The sequence below is a fragment of the Bombus affinis genome, chromosome 14, assembly GCF_024516045.1.
Source record: "Bombus affinis isolate iyBomAffi1 chromosome 14, iyBomAffi1.2, whole genome shotgun sequence".
NCBI classification, from domain to species: domain Eukaryota; kingdom Metazoa; phylum Arthropoda; class Insecta; order Hymenoptera; family Apidae; genus Bombus; species Bombus affinis.
This window is the reverse complement of record NC_066357.1, coordinates 3767200-3785981: the sequence shown is the minus strand read 5'-3', so window position 1 is coordinate 3785981 and position 18782 is coordinate 3767200. Positions and strand designations below refer to the sequence as shown.

At 36.8% G+C, this 18782-nt stretch overlaps 1 protein-coding gene across 2 annotated transcripts in view; it reads right to left on the bottom strand.

Annotated features, from left to right (window-relative positions):
• Positions 1-1516: 1516 nt before the first annotated feature.
• Positions 1517-18782, bottom strand: part of LOC126924437 (PWWP domain-containing protein 2B-like) — a 35314-nt gene continuing 18048 nt past the window's right edge. Inside the window, exons 2-8 of one of the 2 annotated variants that reach the window (XM_050738886.1) lie at positions 8438-8756; positions 6798-7038; positions 5137-5821; positions 4559-4832; positions 4319-4495; positions 4060-4194; positions 1517-3889 (exon numbers count right to left, since the gene is read on the bottom strand). In XM_050738886.1, coding sequence (XP_050594843.1) covers positions 3743-3889; positions 4060-4194; positions 4319-4495; positions 4559-4832; positions 5137-5821; positions 6798-7038; positions 8438-8756 — 1978 coding nt within the window. In that variant the 3' untranslated portion in view covers positions 1517-3742. Of the gene's footprint in view, positions 3890-4059; positions 4195-4318; positions 4833-5136; positions 5822-6797; positions 7039-8437; positions 8757-18782 lie in introns of both variants that reach the window. The other variant, XM_050738885.1, reaches the window with a different exon arrangement.

Below are 18782 nucleotides of genomic sequence, written 5' to 3'. Positions count from 1 at the left end.
TATTCCATTTAAAAAATGGCAATATAAAAATTTATATTATATATTTTATCTGTTATCGTTATATCGATTATCGCCAGGCCAATTCAACTCGAATCTCTGATTATATTTCGCTTTCTGCGGAAGAATTGGTCAGTGATAATCAAAAAATCAAACAACCATCGATCGTCCACTCGCGAACTACGATCGTATCAGAAGCTGATCGACCAACAAAGATCTAGCTCTACGTTCAACGTTATCCACTGAAACGAATCGTGCACCTTCTCTTTTTTAATTACTATCTTCCTTTTACAGTACCTTCTTCTTCGTACAAATTTTTCCAAGCGCACGATGTTGCTTTTACAAAGCGCCGGAAAGTACGGTCCATACTTTCACTGAATATTTCATCGAATTTATTTCGTGAATCGTTCCTATAAAACGAGATAAAACGCGATATTTATACAAATGTCTTCATATCGGCGACGAGAATCGAGGACTTGTGAGAAAAAGTCAGAAGACGAACGCGAGGATACGGAGAAAGTTCGTTTCTCCTGAAACAATGTCTTTGAATAGTTATGGGATTTGCTATAGGTGAAAGGATGGTATTTAGATTCGACGAAAAAGAACAGATCGTGGATTCATTAGGCAGTTCTCGAAGAGATCGAGCTTGAAGATCGTTTTTATTCGAAGATCGAACGACGACCAAAAACATAGGAAAGTTCGAGCGAAAATAAGAAAAAAGAAAAAGAAGAGATGCAGATGAGAACGTCTGTCCAACGACGGTCTGAAGATTTGATGAAGATCTCTCTTAACACGTTGACTGCCACGACATCCGTATTCGGGTGTCAGCAAAGTTTCGGGTCAGGCCACGTAACCCATATTCGGGTGTCGCTTACTCGACTACTTGCGAAGGATCGTCGTAGGTATTTGAAAAGATATTCCATAATAATAAAACTGTTGAATTGTTATAAAAGTAATAAATTAAAGAAAAATGGTTAAATTTAAATGGTTAAAGAAAAATTAAAGAAAATGGTTTATTAAAAAATTATTTAGAATGTAAAACTTTGAAGCATTCTATCTATACATAATCGAGGTTGTTCGGAACAATTTGGAGAATAAGTTGTTGTTTTCTTCAAATTCTTTTGTGCCTCTGTTCGGTCCATTCGACGTCTTTTATTCGCATAACATAGTTTGCATGCGCGTCTAATGCTTCTTCCGGAATCTTATGCTGATTCCATCGAAGACAAGGATCTTTTGTATTTTCAGACAACTCTAACAATTTTGCAACTAATAATTGTCTAAATATTCTAATATTTATATCCTTCCTTGTTGTAATTTTGTAAATCGTCAAAGCGTTTACAACAGAAATTCCCAGAAGGAGTAGAATGCCAATCATTTGATTCCTTTCCTAATTGTAGCGAATAATTTGTACCACACTTTCCTTCGTTATATTCAACAACAGCTGGTGGTCTTAATGTTGCGAACAAACGAAACGAAAGATCATTCTTGCGGCCACTACATGATTCGCATTACTAAAATATCGATAGGAGTACCTGGCAGAGAACGCTTGGTACTGCTGCACGCGTGGCCTGACGGAGATTTCTTTGAAAACACGCATGGCAGTGAACGTGTTAAAGAAGAGAGCAAACATCGCACGTGACTATTGATATCGAAATAAAGATTCGATATCGTGACATTGATGTGTTCGTCGGGTGACGATCCTCTCGTCTCCCTCATTTTATTCCCTGCTACTCAAATCACGCGTATTGCCCAGGGAAATATTTTAGAACGAAGTCGATCGAATTTTCCCTTCATTCTCATTTGCACTTCTGTTCGTTCATCAGACATAGGAATATGATCAGGACCAGCGCAAGGCAGGTTCAGCGCGTTCACCGGAACCGGGCCCCAAAATTACCCAATTAAAAAATACCAATTTTGATTAACTTTTTACAAAATGATGATATTCAACATTAACAAATGGAGAACATTTTTTTAGTGGGGATGATTCAATTTAAAAGAGTAACAAAAATCATCAAAGTTTAGTGTAACTCCATAAAGTCCTCATATTCTGGAAATTGCTTTAGATAAACAAATCCAGGCGCTTTCAGAGAAATGTACCTCTTAGAGAAATTAAACTACATTAATAGTTTTTTGCAAAAGTCGTACGTGATTACAGATTTTGTACTTTCATTGAACTTTTGCCCCTTGAAAGCGAATTATAGATGCGAACAAATATTACTTGGATTTGTTTAAAAAAAAACTGCTTATAAAAAATATATGATATGTAACAACATTTGTAAATAAATAACTCTTCGTTGTAAAATTTAAATGTAGGATTTGAATGTATATTCAGGCTCCGCAAAGGGTCACGCCGGCCCCAAATACGATGACTGGTAAAGAGAAAATATAGAATATGGATTTGTTCAGAAATAAATCACGAAAATTTACGAATACACGGTGAAACGTTTCTGGAAAATATGGCTCGATGAATGTAAAATAACCGAATATTGTAATAATGAAACGTCGAACTTGAGAGACAAGAAAGATGGAAGAAATTCGAGAGAAAAAAGAGAATGTTTGTAGCAGACTGAGACACGCTTTTATCATTTTTTTATCACCAAGATAAAATTGGATACTGTAAATATTGATATAAGTGGAGATTTGGATAATCGACCGTTTGTGAAGCATTGGACATTTGGAATTCACAACTGTCGACTCGTCAAGGATTATCGTCGACGAAAGAAGACTGAAACGAATGTCAATCCTTGGCAGTGTTGGTATGAAGCGTAAACGAAGCTTTCAAGGAAAGTTGATTTTAGATAATAAAGAATGCGAGGAATGCAGCGCTACAAAAAATTTCGGTTGTCCGTTACTCTCTTAGCACGTAAAATATACACCGTTTTATGAGATTAAACGTTATATCATTCTCGGTTAAAGCTTTTTAAACATTCAGCGATTCTTCACGCCAAACAGTAATTAAAATGTCATGAATGAATTTGCTATTTGTCGAAAATGTATTGTCCATATTCTCAAATATGTTAATTATAAAGAAGCGACGAATAGAGTCGTAAACGATTTCAGGAACGTCTACGGGTCGTATCGAAGATTCACTGCCCGCACTGGGTATATACTACACACTTGTCCTTGACACAATGATCACAATAAAATTATTAATACAGATATATACGTGTATGTGTATATATATGTATGTATATGTAATATGTATGTATATGCATATATATAAAGAATTCAAGTAAACGGGCATCGCTAAATAATGATTTAGTAGTCAATGAAACATTTGATGTACAGTCGACACCCGTGTGATTTTAACGTATAAATGTGTGTTGTCTGTGTCTAACTATCAAAGAGAAGTCATAGACATATTTCTGTATTGTAATACGAAATTATTCCTCGAGAGCTGACGTGTCATCTCTAGAGATTATATCCTACCTAAATACTTTTTACTCGCTAAATGTTCGCTCGAAAAAAGCTGAGGATAAAAAAAACGAGCCAGTGGTGGCAGTAAACTTCATTCAGCGTTGGTGTCGCCGTTAGTTTAACCATATTTAACGCGGACGACGACAGCAGGCGCGACTCAACTGAATTAAAACATCGATCAAGAGCTATTCCATTAATGCTAAGGTCAATTATGTACAAAAATTTGCTTTATATATTACATGACGATTTCGATCCGCCGTTAGAATGAATCTCCGACGACGAATACCCGGCAGTTAAAGGAATGGTGTCGAGCGCCGTGCACCTTCCCTTAGGAGAGAACGTTGACCTCGCGCGGTGAGCTACACACATTTAAAACGCTACTCGTCGAGTTAGGCGTGATTTGACTTCGGGCTTCATTCTGTGCCTGTCGTATTGCCTCCTTATACGGACCTCGTTTCTTCTTGTTGTACCGCGTCTAAAACAGACATCGATCGATATTCACAATTATTATACTGTTACTTTACTACTCTGCAGCAACTAGAAGTTAGAATCAACAATAAATCTAAATTGCCATCTTTCTAAATGAAATAAATTTATTTTTTTTTTAATTATATATATGCGTATATGGATGAATAAGATATCTACCTTGAATGTTTCTAAAAATGGACTCAACTGGTCGCACGACATTAGAGAACTTGTCGAAGAACCGTACCAGGCGACGTGAGCCTGCGGTCCGGACGACGTACCATCCTCTTTACAAGAAACTGTGATGCTGAGAACCTGGAAGAACAAACACATATTTTAGAATACGATATTTATTTAAGTTGAATACACATGATCATACTAGAGAACACATATTAAAAAGAATATCCAGCAAAATAAATGAATATCTAATAATGCATACTTTTCCAGGCCACCAAGGAAATCCATGAATCTTTCCCCACACCACGTCACCAACGTCCATTCTTCTACCGTTAGCAGTGAGGCAATGTTCGACAGGCGTCGCGGCAAGGCGCATCATCAAAGGATGAGACTGCGGTGGAAAGTCCGGAGCAGTTTCGCCGGCATCGACTTCAGGTTCCTGTTCACTTAGTTCATCACTGCTTGCACCAGGACTTTTGCAACCCAACGAAGAATTACTCACAGGATAATCACATCTAGCGTAAGCGTTTGTATTCAATCTCTTCAGAGATATGGATAGTTTTTGCTTCAGGCACTGCTCCTTTATGGCTGTGTACGATTCGCTGCCCGGAAGGACGTTCCAATTCTGCTGATTCTCGGTACTTCCGGATTCCAAACAAGACTGCTGATGCTGCGACTGTTGGCTCTTGTGTTTACGGTCTTCCTTGTGTTTCTTTTTATGCTTCACTTTATGCTTGCGACGGTGATACGATAATGTGTCGTACGTGGGATTGTAACTGTAAGAAAAGTAAATCATAATTAGTATCATATACATATATCTGTATCATAAATCCAAAATACGGTAGTTACGAAAAGTATTTGATCGCTATTGTATTTATCATACCGTTTACACGCTAATTAATTAGGTCCAAATAGTATATTCGTATCGTTTAGTGGTACTCTCGTAGTGATACTATGAAAATGAAATGTAGAACCCCATAAGAGAACGCCTCATTAAAAAATAAGAATATGTGCAAATACTTTTTTTGTAACCACTATATAGATGCACCGATAACTGGTATCTTAAAACGGTTATTTTACCGCGGAGATCCATTGCAAGGAGATCTCGCAGGCGAAACTCCACCGAGCATTTTCCTCCTGGCCTCTTTCTTAGCCTTCTTTAGTGCACGTTTCGCAGCCTTAGCACTGGCGTCCTTTACACCCTGTTTCTGAGGATCTACTTGCTCCTGTCCATCTTCCTCTCCATCCTCACGATAATCATAATCGTTGTCAAAATTCCTGGGCAATTCCAACGGATCTCTCTCCGTTTCTGTCTGCACCTCCTCGGCTTCATCAGTTTCCTGCTCGTACTCCGGATCCTGAATCTTGGAGGGTATTTTCAAGACAGTTCCTTCACCCTGAGCACCGAAAGAGATCTTAATCACTGGTGTGGTTCTAGCTGTCCTTGTCGGATCTTCGAACACTGTCTCGTCCCATAGATCCTCCATAGATCCGACGGATCGCTTCTTTCGCGGCACACGACCCGTTCTTGGCCTCATTGTCGAGTCCGCGGCCGCGAACGTTTTTTTCTCTTCTTCTTCCGGTATTTTTGCACTTTCCACGGAGGAGCTGCTAAGTCTTCTAGGTGTGGCACAATACGCCATTGATGGGTTGCTATCACAATCCGTTGATTCCATGCGTTCCTCTGTTGGCTCCATCGCGTTCGCCGATGAGTCGCCCTCCTCGGCTCGATTGTTCCAATACGATGGGCCAATCTTCACCTTTTCTGCAGGAGAAAAAGAGAAACAGATAAATGACGAGGCTCGAAGAGGTTCCGTATTAGTGTTATTCTAACATCCTTAGTTGGTTAAAGCAAAAGTAGTTTCGTAACATTTATCTTTATAAAAAGGAAATCATATATACGTATGTCTGTATACGAATATCTAAATATCATATCATCTATGGAGTTTTGTAAAGTATGCAATACTTTCTATCTAGCATTTTTCTTGATCTGTTGCAACTCTTCGTACTTTTTTCAGAGATAATTTTGCATTTTCTCAAAACTTTTCACTCGTCATATATTTTTATAACTATTCCAGATAAGCATACGATTGGAGCATTTTGTAAATATAGAAGGATATAATCTTGTGTCAAAGGTAGCTAGTTACATCTTATAAAAGGACATTTTTACGTCAATAGTCATGAATATGTCACATGTATATCAAACATAGATAATTACAATTGAAGAGTAATATAATAAAAATAATTAGATTATTTAGTTTGTTAGAAATATTATCGTATTTCTTGCTTAATGAGGAGTTTGATCGTTCAATTATCAAATATAGTAAGTTTTATACGGCTTCGATTTTTGCATCACACGAATCTTTCTTATTTTAATGATCCTCCTTGTACATTCAGCTAGTCGTAATTAAGTGCAAATTATGGGTGTTACGCGTGTATTCCACGGACGATCTTATTATCTGCAAATGGACCTTATGTAATTCGACTATCGAAGCCTGAGATAGTTGCTTTAAGCACCTTTTCCGAGGACAAGCTTCTAAAAGATTAAGATCACGTGTTATACGAAGCACTTCGTCTAAGCACTTCAAAAAGCAAAAACTCAATAACGCAATGAAATCTTTATACAAAAGAAGAAAACGAAATTTATATGTATAGAATTGTATAACAATTATTTCTTCCATTTAAAATAAGTTTAAAATAGAAGAAGGTGGAGAAACTTTCTTTAAATGAAAAATATTAACCATTCGCTTGCATGGCATTGTTGATTTCGTTTGGTTGAAGTCTCGAAATTTTTGGGATGAGAGACGGTCCAAGCTTCGACGAATCAGGGCTGAGTGCCGTAGACGACGAGGACTTTGCTGTTTGATGAGATGACACCGTGATGTTCTCGGACTGACACTCGGAGAACAGTATTCTCGAGGCTTTTTGCGGCTGCTGACCACAGCGTCGATCGCTTCTTCGAGTGGATCCATGGCCCGTGACCTGATGAAAAATCATGCGTTTTTACCGATGCGTAAAACTCATCTGACAACTACTCCATTTGCAGTTCCTCGCCGTCCGATTTCCAATGGATTTGCGCTGGGAAGATATTTCAATGGAATTTTTTCATATAACATATAGCCAGCACTGAAAATATATTTTAAGAAACTAAAATGCTAATCGCTAAAGTGATATAGTTATTTTTCAAAATAAGCTATTAGTCATATTAAAATAATTTCCATATGATTCTATATGCTTTCCAGGCAACTTTCCAAATACTGCTAAGACATATCAGAGATTTGTCATAATGAAACATTTAGTGGTAGGTTTTCTTCCTTTAAAAAGTTTCAAGACAACTGGTGAAATTCCAAATATAAATCACGATATAATGTACTTCGATGAAACTTCTACCTTCTGACACGGAGCCAGCGAAATAAACTATCTTAAGGCTAAACACGTGTACTGTACGAGAGAACGCCAGTACCTAGCAAATGTACCATTAGAACACTTTGTGCTCAAGCGAAGAAGAACTCGAGAGGCAAGTTGCCATGCCCGAATCAAACTACTATCGCACAATGTAAGTGCACCTCTTGGAAGACAACGCGTTAAGTTACTTTTCCTCTAGTTCAAAATCGTATGACTTTCTTCCTTCTGGCGTGCTCATTCGACGAAGTTTCCTGCAACACAATTTACTCGTTTCTTTCGCTCGATGCCCGAAACTTCTCACAACCTATATCAAATTTGACGGTTTTTACCATCGTAGCATCACAACAATAATTTTCTTTAAAAAAGAAAAAATCTCGATGAACGTTAACGAAGTCGTGAATCCGCGATTCGCGTATTTTTTTGTCGCGTTGGTTAAGTTGGCTGAGATCGTTCATTTCGAAATGACGGAAGATTAAACGTGATTAATTAGTTTAGCTTTCTTTCACCGTTATTACCTTCCTATTATTATTCGAAAAATGTAGAGGGATTACAATGAAAAACGAGATATTTGCAAGGGCTCGAAGCTTTAATATTTAAAGCTTTTGCATAAATTTCCACAGATTTAAAGATATCCAAAAATACGGTTGCGCGATATTTTCACCAGATATGCAAAGTGTCGTTAAGAGAAATATAAAAACGAGCATCCGACTATTCGGTTGTTCCCATTGAAATTAAAAGCTGATAAAAAATAAATACAAATGTAAATTGATGTAAATTTCGAAAGAACACCTTTAATAAATAAAATCGAAAAATCCTGATAATCCAAGCAACAAGTTGATTCAATCTCGCCAATTAATGGATTAATAAACATCAGGAGCACGTTACTAAAGCAGAATCACAGTACAGAGAATCTCCTCTTATCAGTCTCTCACACATGCACACGAGAAAAAGAGAAGAAGAAAATAGGAAATATTACCTGCTGTTGCTGCGGCTGCTGCTGTTCCTGCTGAATCCCGTCGTGCTTCCGTTTTCTGCTGACGTCCACGTTCTCGCTGTTCTCGTTGCAGATCGATCTACACTTGCTACAGAGCACCTGGCGTGGCCTGAGCCTGACCGTTGGCCGTGCATTCTTGTACCTGGCCGGCGGATTGATGTTCCTACGAAGATCGACTTTCGCGGTAGTCAGCGAGTTCTTCCTCTCTTGAAAGTAGCTGAATCGAGCCGCTATCGTCGCCAATTTGTCGCCATCCGGGTCCGGTACAGGTTCCGGGGGTTGCACGCCACACGGTAGGCCTCTGAAAATAACCGTGCACAATGAATGATTGTTAATGATCGGTCGATCAGTCGTTGAATGTTACCCAGTTTGAATAGAGAGTAATTCCGGAGATTTGTACACGTTACAGCATTATATGCATACTTGTTTTATGAATGATGTAGGCGTTTATAATGGATGTATAAATTATATCTGTTTTAAATGATCACCGCTGGAAATTTGTGCATACACAGTGACACGTATAATCGCGGTAAATACTGTGGTATACGTGTTAGTTCCGCTACTATTAAAGGATTATGCGACAATTAGGAGATTAACTCTCTAAATACGTAATGTACGTGCAGATACGTGATAAGCGAGTGTTTAAAGTAAAAATTAATGTCACGGACAAATAACTTGTTTAAGGAATTTCACATGTATTGATGTAAAACGTGGCATTGTTGGAACAATATTAAGGGATATTTCTTATTTTAATATTTGATTGAGAGAAAACTAAATTCCTTAAGAAACTTCACGACGCCTGTTGATCGGTGTGTATTTACTTAATATCAAGCATGATAGACAAGTAGCGTCAGTGTATGCTAATTATCTATTATTACGAAAGTATCGATATTATAAAAACGATGCATTGAAAATTGGCTACACTGCTGCAAGTCGTAATATCCCAACGTTTCTTTCGCTGCCAGGACTCTACTTCCTTCCCGAAGATTACGATTTCATTTTATTCCTTGAATCTTTCATTAGAAGGATTCAGTATCGGATTGGAAGAAGACGAATCGATTGGGTTAGTCGGCGAGCTGGGAATTCGAACGCCACGTTGCTGGATTATCTGGGTCATTGATAGACTGTATTTCCTTCCGAGCTTAACAGTTTAATGTATCAAGTTGTTTATGATAAACTGGAAAACCTACTATAAATTGATAATTTGTTCTGATCAACAGAGCGCGATTAAAAATTCGATATTGTGTAAGGGATCGAAAGATAAATACGAATGAAACTCTATTCTACATTTAACGATCTTAAGAATGGTAGGAAAAGTTTATTACGATTTTCATTGCTTTAATCGTAATTTAATCCAGGCTTATGCTTGTTACGATCTTTTTCGAGTATGTACGCGTCTGTTATATTTTGTTTCTACCTCAGTTTATTCCTTAAAGTTAGATCTTAATTTGCCATCTATAGAAATATAGCTAGATATATCTTAATTTATTATACAGATTATAATATATCATGTCATTTCAGTTCATTTTGTTTCGTTACTCTAAGGCTTATCTGCTAAAGCGTTTGTACTATGTTTGCCTCTATGCTATAATATGATACAAGCATGTGTTTCCTTATAAATAATTCCCTGTTTTTGCTCCAGTCTTTGGTATTTCGTTCCAGTTCTGGTTTTGTTCTTCTTTGATTTCTCTATTCATCCAAGCAGAAAGCTCTCAACTTCGTGCCTCCCTTTACGAAGTTCGCTGGTTCTCATTTATCGGGTTTTATCGTTATTTTAGTCGATTTCTAATTGATTCCTTTAATTTCAACATTCGAAATAATAAAGATTAATACTATGGGTTTTGAGTTTCCTTCACAGTTATTGAAAACACGACGATATTTTTAGAAAATTATATATTCAGCTTTCTCGCAATAGGGGAGTGATTATATGTGCCAATTTATTTTCCACGCTCCATTCTAATTTTGATCATCTCTATGCAATATATTTAGATACATACTCAAAATCGTTATGTTTAGCGTTGTAAGCAAGCGAACAAACAACCAACGAGAACTACACGACCTTTAATAACTATACAAAATCGGATAAATTATCTAATAATACCCGAAAATAGTAACGCGTAATAGTGTTGTAAGAATAGAAAATGCACGAATATTTTAACAAAATTCAAAAATATACGAATCTACAGTCACTGAATAGAGGATCCCACTTTCACAGATAAAATTAAACGGATATTCTATTCCTGAAAATCGGGAAGATTTGAGATTATTACAAATTTTTACATTCTACAAAATCTTAAAATATGCAGAATCTATTTCTGAAAATACTGACGGTATTATTTAACAATTATTTGACAATATCGTTGGAAAATTCGAAATGATAAAAAGAACGAGAAGAAACTCTAGCGTATTGTCCATCGTGTTCAAGTAGAATGAACTCTTTACTCGCCAGACAGCCGTCTCATGTATTGACCCACTCAGGTATACCACGAATTCCTCCTCCATAATTCTGGTACCTGGACGAGCTCGCCATTTTGAATACCCTAATCAACTAATATGTAGAAGATCTTAAGAAAAAAGGATTTAATGATTAACGGATTCACGGAAACACCGAAACTTTCTCGCATCCAACGCGTCTTACGACACGCTAGAAGTAATTTAAAGACGGATTACACTTAGAGACTAATTTTAACAGCATGTTTCAACTTTTCCTTATAACGATTCCCTGGAATCATAGTTTCTTATTCTTCCCCTTTTTGTCGACGGAATGTGAGTCATTAAGATATTCGTCAGTGCGTGATGAAATAAGAAGAACGCAGCTGCAACTGAGCAGCAACTGTCTCGACTCTGTCGAAGCATATTTTCACGCAAACATCAATTTCTGTACATTAGACATGATTATTCGAAATTAAATGTGAAATATATAAATCGGTACTAGTTTATTTATTCGATAATTTAAGATATAATCTACATCAATTAATTCTACATTAATATACATATTAATATACACTCCTACGTATCTGTTCTATCCATTAAAATATTTTATCAATATTCTATCGTATCATCTCAGCATTTGTATTTATTTATTAAATAATCTCGCTAAGACTTACTCTATAACATTAATATTACAAAAATAGCGCTTAGTACGATAACAATATAACGACCAACGATTTCCTGGAGGCTCATGTAGTACCAGGTAAAATCGAGCGTGTAATATAAACTATACACTCGAGAGCATAATAATGGACAAACTATAGAACGTTGAATGTGGCATTAAAAGTGTTTTTGATATCACAATTACATACATCCGTATGTATACTTTGGACAAAAAGAAGAATCAAAGATCCATGACGTATTTCATGGAAATTACGGTAAAATTACAGAGGTAGGAGGGGGGAGGGGAGATAAAGTGGAATCGCGAGTGCGCGGGTACACGCGTTTAATGAAATGTAAGAGGGAAATGATATTGATCCGGGTAGATCGAATCGCGGTAAGATAATGAAGACCTTTCGTAATGAAAGTACTATTATCATAATAGCCTTCCGAGACTACATCCGAGGCTAGCGATGAAACACGTAAGCAGCTAACCGACAGACAGCGGCCATAGTGAAGTCATTGTGTGTCTGGATTGCGTTTTCGTGACCGTGGCTCTGGCTAAGCTTCGCGAAGGGACCTGCTAGAAAATAAATAAAAAGAGGTAAAATAGAATTTTTACCGGCACGGTAAATGACGAAACGAAATTGTCAGATGTTTCAAGCGTGATGCGGCGGATTTTTCAACAAAAAGTTGCAAAGAGTGCGAATTTTCCTGTCTCATAATTCCACCATTACTTACAGAGTGATGCACGGAGCGAGCATGATACTCTGTAACATTTTACGTAATTAAACGGATACGTTTTCTCTTCCTCTCGTTTTGAAAGATTGTTTCAACCCTCGGCAATTTCGTTCCAATTAATATAATTTCTTTCTCGATACCGACGTGTTATGACGGTAAATAGAAGTTAATATAACGGAGTGAGAGATGGTTAAATCCGTAAATAAAAGTCTAATTAATAATAGAGTTAATACTAGCGAATAACAATCCTATTATTACCAAGTAAGTTTTAATCCAGAAAACTGAGTGTCAGTGATGAGAGATTAAATAAATTGAAATCGTAGACAATGTTTCCTAGAAACTGAGCAGTATTTCCTCGCTTCTAGTTCTTCGCTCTATTGTGTCTAGATTACCGTTTCGTGACTGAAACAGACCGAACTCTAGGAAAAATTAACTGCAACGAAATAGAGAAATTTTTGTTCGCTTTGTTCACCTTCCTGTTCAATTTCCTGTTAAAAGATCGCAGAGAAAGAAAGATGATCTTTGTCCAGGTAGAATTACAGGAAATTGGTTGTATAACATTGTCGTATTTTCTTGTTCTTGCTTTTCCACCGCAGAATAATTATCATATTAATTTCAGAGACTTATTTACGTCAGACAGAAATGTACAGATGTTTTTATAATACTTCGTGCGGAGGAGCTTTTTAATTACGTTATTTAACCGCGCAATTTCACTCGTCGGCGATGTTATCTATCCTACAAATCGTGACATCACGAGACTCGGACAATTTGATGATTGCTATAATCTGACTCATTATTGGGGGATTTCGAAATCGTGCTCATTACAATATAACAAATATAATCTAGTGGACTCTTTTGTCACGATATATCGAATTTTCATTGCACAAATATCGTCTGTCCACTAGTAGAATTTCACTTTTTACATGCAACAAATACTTTTAATATAAAATACCAACACGATGCTAAAAAACGATACTTCAGTACCTAATTTCTCCCCTACAAAATACCAATTCCACGAAAACCTAATAATCCGATATCCTTTCTCGTCAACGTGCATACACGTACACATCCATCCTGGAAAACCCTGTCTCGTCCATAAATACTCTTCCACTATCCTCCAATCATCTCCAGCCTTCTCCAAGAATCCATCTCGCCTACGCACTCTCGAAAAGTCCAAGCCATTGATAAAAAGATTCTCCGATCTTTTATTATGGCAGCAAATATAAAGAGGAAAAATCGAATTTCTCGTGGACGATATTTCAGCGGTTTCTCCGTAAAGAAACGTCGAACCAAAACCACCCATCCGTGCAACGAAACGACCGATGACCAATCCTTAAGACGAGTTTTCCAGGATCGCAATAGGCAAAAGAGCGAGGATAATGCAGAAGCTAAATTAGGTTCGAAGGAGCAAAAACGCTGTAACTGACCGCGAGCAGCGGTTTCATAACGTCGAAAACTATTTGTGCGATGCACGGAAGCCAGGGCCAGAGGCCTCTGGTCGAAAGATTATTGGGCAACGGTTGCCTGAACGTACAGCGACTAGCCAGGCATTCGCCTAAGCCTGGCTGTTTCGTGCCACGGGAACAACACACAACGCAGCCAACAACGTGGCCGTGGTATTGATTCGAAAGGAACGGACAATAAGCGACGTTCTGACGGTGTATCCATTAATATTTTCCGGCTTTTCGATACCGGGCGACCATCGAAAATTCGTGGACGGTAGAAAATGAGAGTTCCAGATGAAAGCCAGCAGCAACCAGAGGGTCGAAATGAAAAGAACGCAAGATGAAGAAGAAGACAAGGAACGAGTCTTCCAGCTCGGTGTATTCTCTCTGATTTCTTCATTTTCTTCCCGCTACTTTCATATTATTTTCCTTTTTCCCTTCTTTTTCCTTCCTCCTCTAGGTTTTTGTTTTTGTTGTTTAGAGATGATAAAGGTTGAACAGCGTATGTGTATGTGGTTCATTTTGAGATTGGTTGTGTGCGCTGTATCTGAGATTATTTTTCCCCAGCAATGGTTTGTTATTTTCCTGTTTCACCGTGCGTATTGTTGCAGCGAATGTTTGGGTGCTGGATGTTTTAATTTTGAAGATCGCGGATGAGATTTTTGGTTCGGAGAGCTTTTTTATGTGCGCGCGTAGGTTTGCGTTTTATCTGTTTTTTTAAGAGACACATGGTATTTTCTGCAAATACCGTGCATATACGAAGGAAGAGGAAAAAGCTTTAATAACACAGAGGAATAGTTGCGAATATAATAATGGACAATTTGAAGTACCGAGGAAAGTAGCTTCGTCTTTTATAATTTCCATTAATTGTAACCATAAACTCTTTATTACTTTCATTAATTTGGAATTCTCTGGTGGATCATTTTTACCGTTTCTGACCTAGATTCGAAAATTCCTCGCCCTTTCACGGTAAAAGACCGCGTTTCGTAAGGATTTTTCAATGAGGCGAGAGCCAACGGGCTCTGCTATTCGTTTATTGTTTATATACACACGTGAACGTCTTATGACGTCCCCGTTTCCCAGGGCTTCAGCGTTGCACGACTCGGTGAGTAATTAAGGTAGCTACAATTAGAGACATACTAGCCGAAATGAGTAATGAGTTTCAGCCGTTGGATGACACAGGTATACATCTCAACCAGGAACATTCGCGAGAGTAGTAGCTGGATTAATTCATGGAAATTTTCTTTAATCGTGCCTTTACCTCTCGAGGAATATTCCAATGAATAAAATTAAGCGCGTGTTAAATATTTGAAGAATCACTTCAACAAATACAATATTTGGATTTCCCTAATATTTTTCGAACGAAGTGATATTTCTAGAATCCTATATTTACAGAAATTATTCACGTTGAATTTATTAAGTCCCTGCTTCAGAACCATTAAATTTTATTAACCGCTTTAACCGAGCACAAGAGATAACGAATTACAATATTTTTTATTTCATTTCCTTCCATAAACCGCGAACGTTAAAAATGATTTCCGACCTTCGTAGTTGGAGTCCAACAAAATATAATTCAAATGTATCTGCCGCCGCTATACGCACTGCTAGATTTGTATTAAATTAAAATATATAACCAACCGAAAAATAAATATTTTATACAAACCATATTTTCATCGAATAAAACTAAATGAACGTCGAAAAGATCTACGAGAGGCTTCGTCAGCGAGGGAAAATCTACATTCGCTGTTCGATCCGATCGTGAAATCTCGCGTGATGAACGAGCTTTCCGCGGAACTGGAAAAAACTTCAGAAACTTGTGCATTCAGGCTGCAACGCGTTCCACCGGTGAATAATGCGAACGGATCCCGTGGTAATGTGATTTATATTGCACGCTGAAATATAGGTGATCCGTCTGTGGAGGAAATTGGGACGTGTAGGGTGCAACTAGCGCCAATCTTTCGCGATCTCTCTCGTTCTCCACGCTCTGATAGATCATGCGTGAAAATTCTTGAAAATGATCGTGGATAACGTTGTTAAGGCTAGTGATGGGATCGAATACCGTCCAAACAGGGTTAGGCATTATTGTAATGAAATATCTGATGTATAAATGAAGGTGTAAGATGCAAAGATTTGTAACCTAAAGTTGGTAAGATTAAGTACCACTCGAACAAAGTTAAATAACAGCATAATTATGTATCATATATATATATATAATATTTTAATAAATAATGAAATATATATCATTATATATAATATCGTAATTATTAATCGAAATAGAACATTCGCTGTAGTAGAAAGTACATATGTATCTTTCAGACGCAGAAGATTGGATATTATTTAAATATCGGATCATCAATATCGGATATAAAATGTTTGATCTCGTAGATAATTCTATCATGACTAATGGGAATATATAAAAAAAGAAAATCCCCTGCGCAGCGATATCATAGGTATATCTATGTGATACCAAAGTTAGAAAATCAACAGAAACAGATTTCATAGATATAAATATCATATTTCTCCCCCATAGGATCCTCTTCAATCCTGCTTTTTATGAAGATTAGAGCAGCCTATATTTACGATCAAGGTATTTTGTTCATCTTAGTTTAGAAAACTCGTTGATAAAAATCTTCAGATATATCGTGTACTTTATATGTGAAGTTTTATAAAAAAAAAAAAATCGTATAAGAAATTTAAGAAAAAGTTTTATAATGCATTAGTGTATATTGGTAAAAATATCTGACAGCCGTGCAACGATAGACTTTTATCGGTGGTGAATATTGATGCGCGCCTCTACTACTCGATAGCTTTGCACGCTATTACAACTGTCTGACGTTGTCAAGAAAAATATGTATGCTTTTTTGGAGAATATTAATACGCAACCGCTATTTACAGAGTGATGTAATTATACTTATCGATTACACCAGCGTCCATACATATATATGTATGTTTGATAAGTGTTATTTTCAGCGTTGAAAGTTATACTGATATTACAGAGAGAAATGTATCGATTTGAAACGAATTAGAATTTGGCACATTAACATCAAATATACCACCTTTTGCTTTCTGGAATTTTTCTTAAGTGTATCTCTTCTTATATCTTAAAATAAATTTCCAAAAAAGAAAAGAAAGAAAAACTATCATGATTATTTTATATCGAAAAACAATCCAATTATTTTAAACGAAGAGAAAAGATACTTATCTTTCAGTTAAAATAAAAACCTTGTATAGAACTATATGTATTAGTAAAAATAACTTCTGTTAATCGTGGTCGTTCTAGTGTTAGTTCTTAGTGTTAATACTTAAATTTTTAATATACGTTTTTTATATCGATGATGATCTTTTAATATCGTTTTTCAATCGCTCTAACTATCTTTTTACTGTTAAAAATTTAGACTTTTCTCATGGAAAGTGTATTTTAATTTACTTGTGCCTCTCCTTGAATGGAAAATTCTGGTATGAAAATTTGTCACCGCTTCGTGGCAATTTCGACGTGGCACGATATTAAAAAAGAAAGGACCGTTTATCTTTCCTTAAAGTAACGAATCATAATGAGTTAACCGGTTTTAACGATACACCTGGTGACTATGTCTATACCTTTATCTGTAAATCTGCTGATTCGTGGTTGGAACCGTGTGCTTATATAAAACCATCGCGCCAGCTGATGTGCAACAATTTAAATGTAGTAGTAGCGACAGTGTTAAGAGGTATCTTAATAGAACTTAAGATAACATGCCTAAATGTTTCCCTAATTACATTATTTATTACTACAAACGTTCCGATATAAAATATGTCGGAAATAAAGATAGAAAAAGTTTTAAGAAAAGTACCTATCGCACACAAAATCGCCTGCCCGATCATTTTTAATATTCCACATTAAACGTCTGATATGAGAAAGGGCATAAATTTCGCGAAAGAATAATACAAAGTTAAATGTTATTCCCTCGATATTTCATATCAAACTGTAAATTTAATAAAGATAGATGGATTTCAACGAAGAAGGAAGTTTGAGGAGAAGCAAATTAAATTAAGAATTGACGAAGATTGTAAAATGAATCTAGATTGATGCAGATTCAAGATACTTCCAGTTTTTCATATCAAAGCTCGAATTTAATCAAGTCAGATAATTTCCAACAGGAAAGATAACTCGAACGAAATTAAATACTGCCGAAGATTCACGAACATTTAAAAACCAATCTGAATCAACGATAAGCAGATTTTTTCAACATATGATATTATGATTATTCTCCATTCGTATTATACCAAAGTCTAAATTTAATCACGATGGATGGATTTCAGCTGGAGAGGAAGATGCTAAACCGAATTAAAGGTTCACGAGGATCTAAAAACGCGCCCAAATGGGTTTAAATTCAAAATTCTTTAATTTTCCACGCGAAGTTGCAAGTTGAATCCAAGTAAGTGGATTTCAAGCTCAAGGAAACTGCGAGTCTCTTGCAATGTTACATTCAAAGAAACCTAAACTGAATTAAAAGTTTTCGACGATCTAAAAACCTAATAATAGCCAAACGAATTGAACTTCATTTCTTTCGACATTTTTTACCAAATTTCAAACTCGATCGAGACAGGTGAATTTCGAAATACATAGATAGATAGGTAGAGAAAAGGAGAGAAAAAGAGATAGGGAGAGAGAGAAAACTCGAAGGAAATAAAACTGGTTCGTTGAACCGAGCGCGTCGCACGGGGTTGCTCTAACAGATTTCAGTTTAACGATCCATAGCGACGCTTACGTGGCCATCTACTTTGTACTTCGTCTGGAATACCTCTCGGCTCACCGTTCTGCCTGGCAATTGGTGTCGTTCTCACAGACATCGACGATACTCTCTTTGTTCTCTCCCTGGACACCGGCCGCTTATGCTTCGCATGTATAGCGAGAATGGTTGGCCATCTTGCCTTTGCTATTGCTTCACGCAGACGTGGTGGAAATATAGAAAACAACTGTTCCAGAACTTGGAGAGAACAATTCTGCAAACGACGTCGCGACCGACTCTTTCCCTTACGCTTTCTGTTAGGCGAAAGTCGAAAGTAAACGA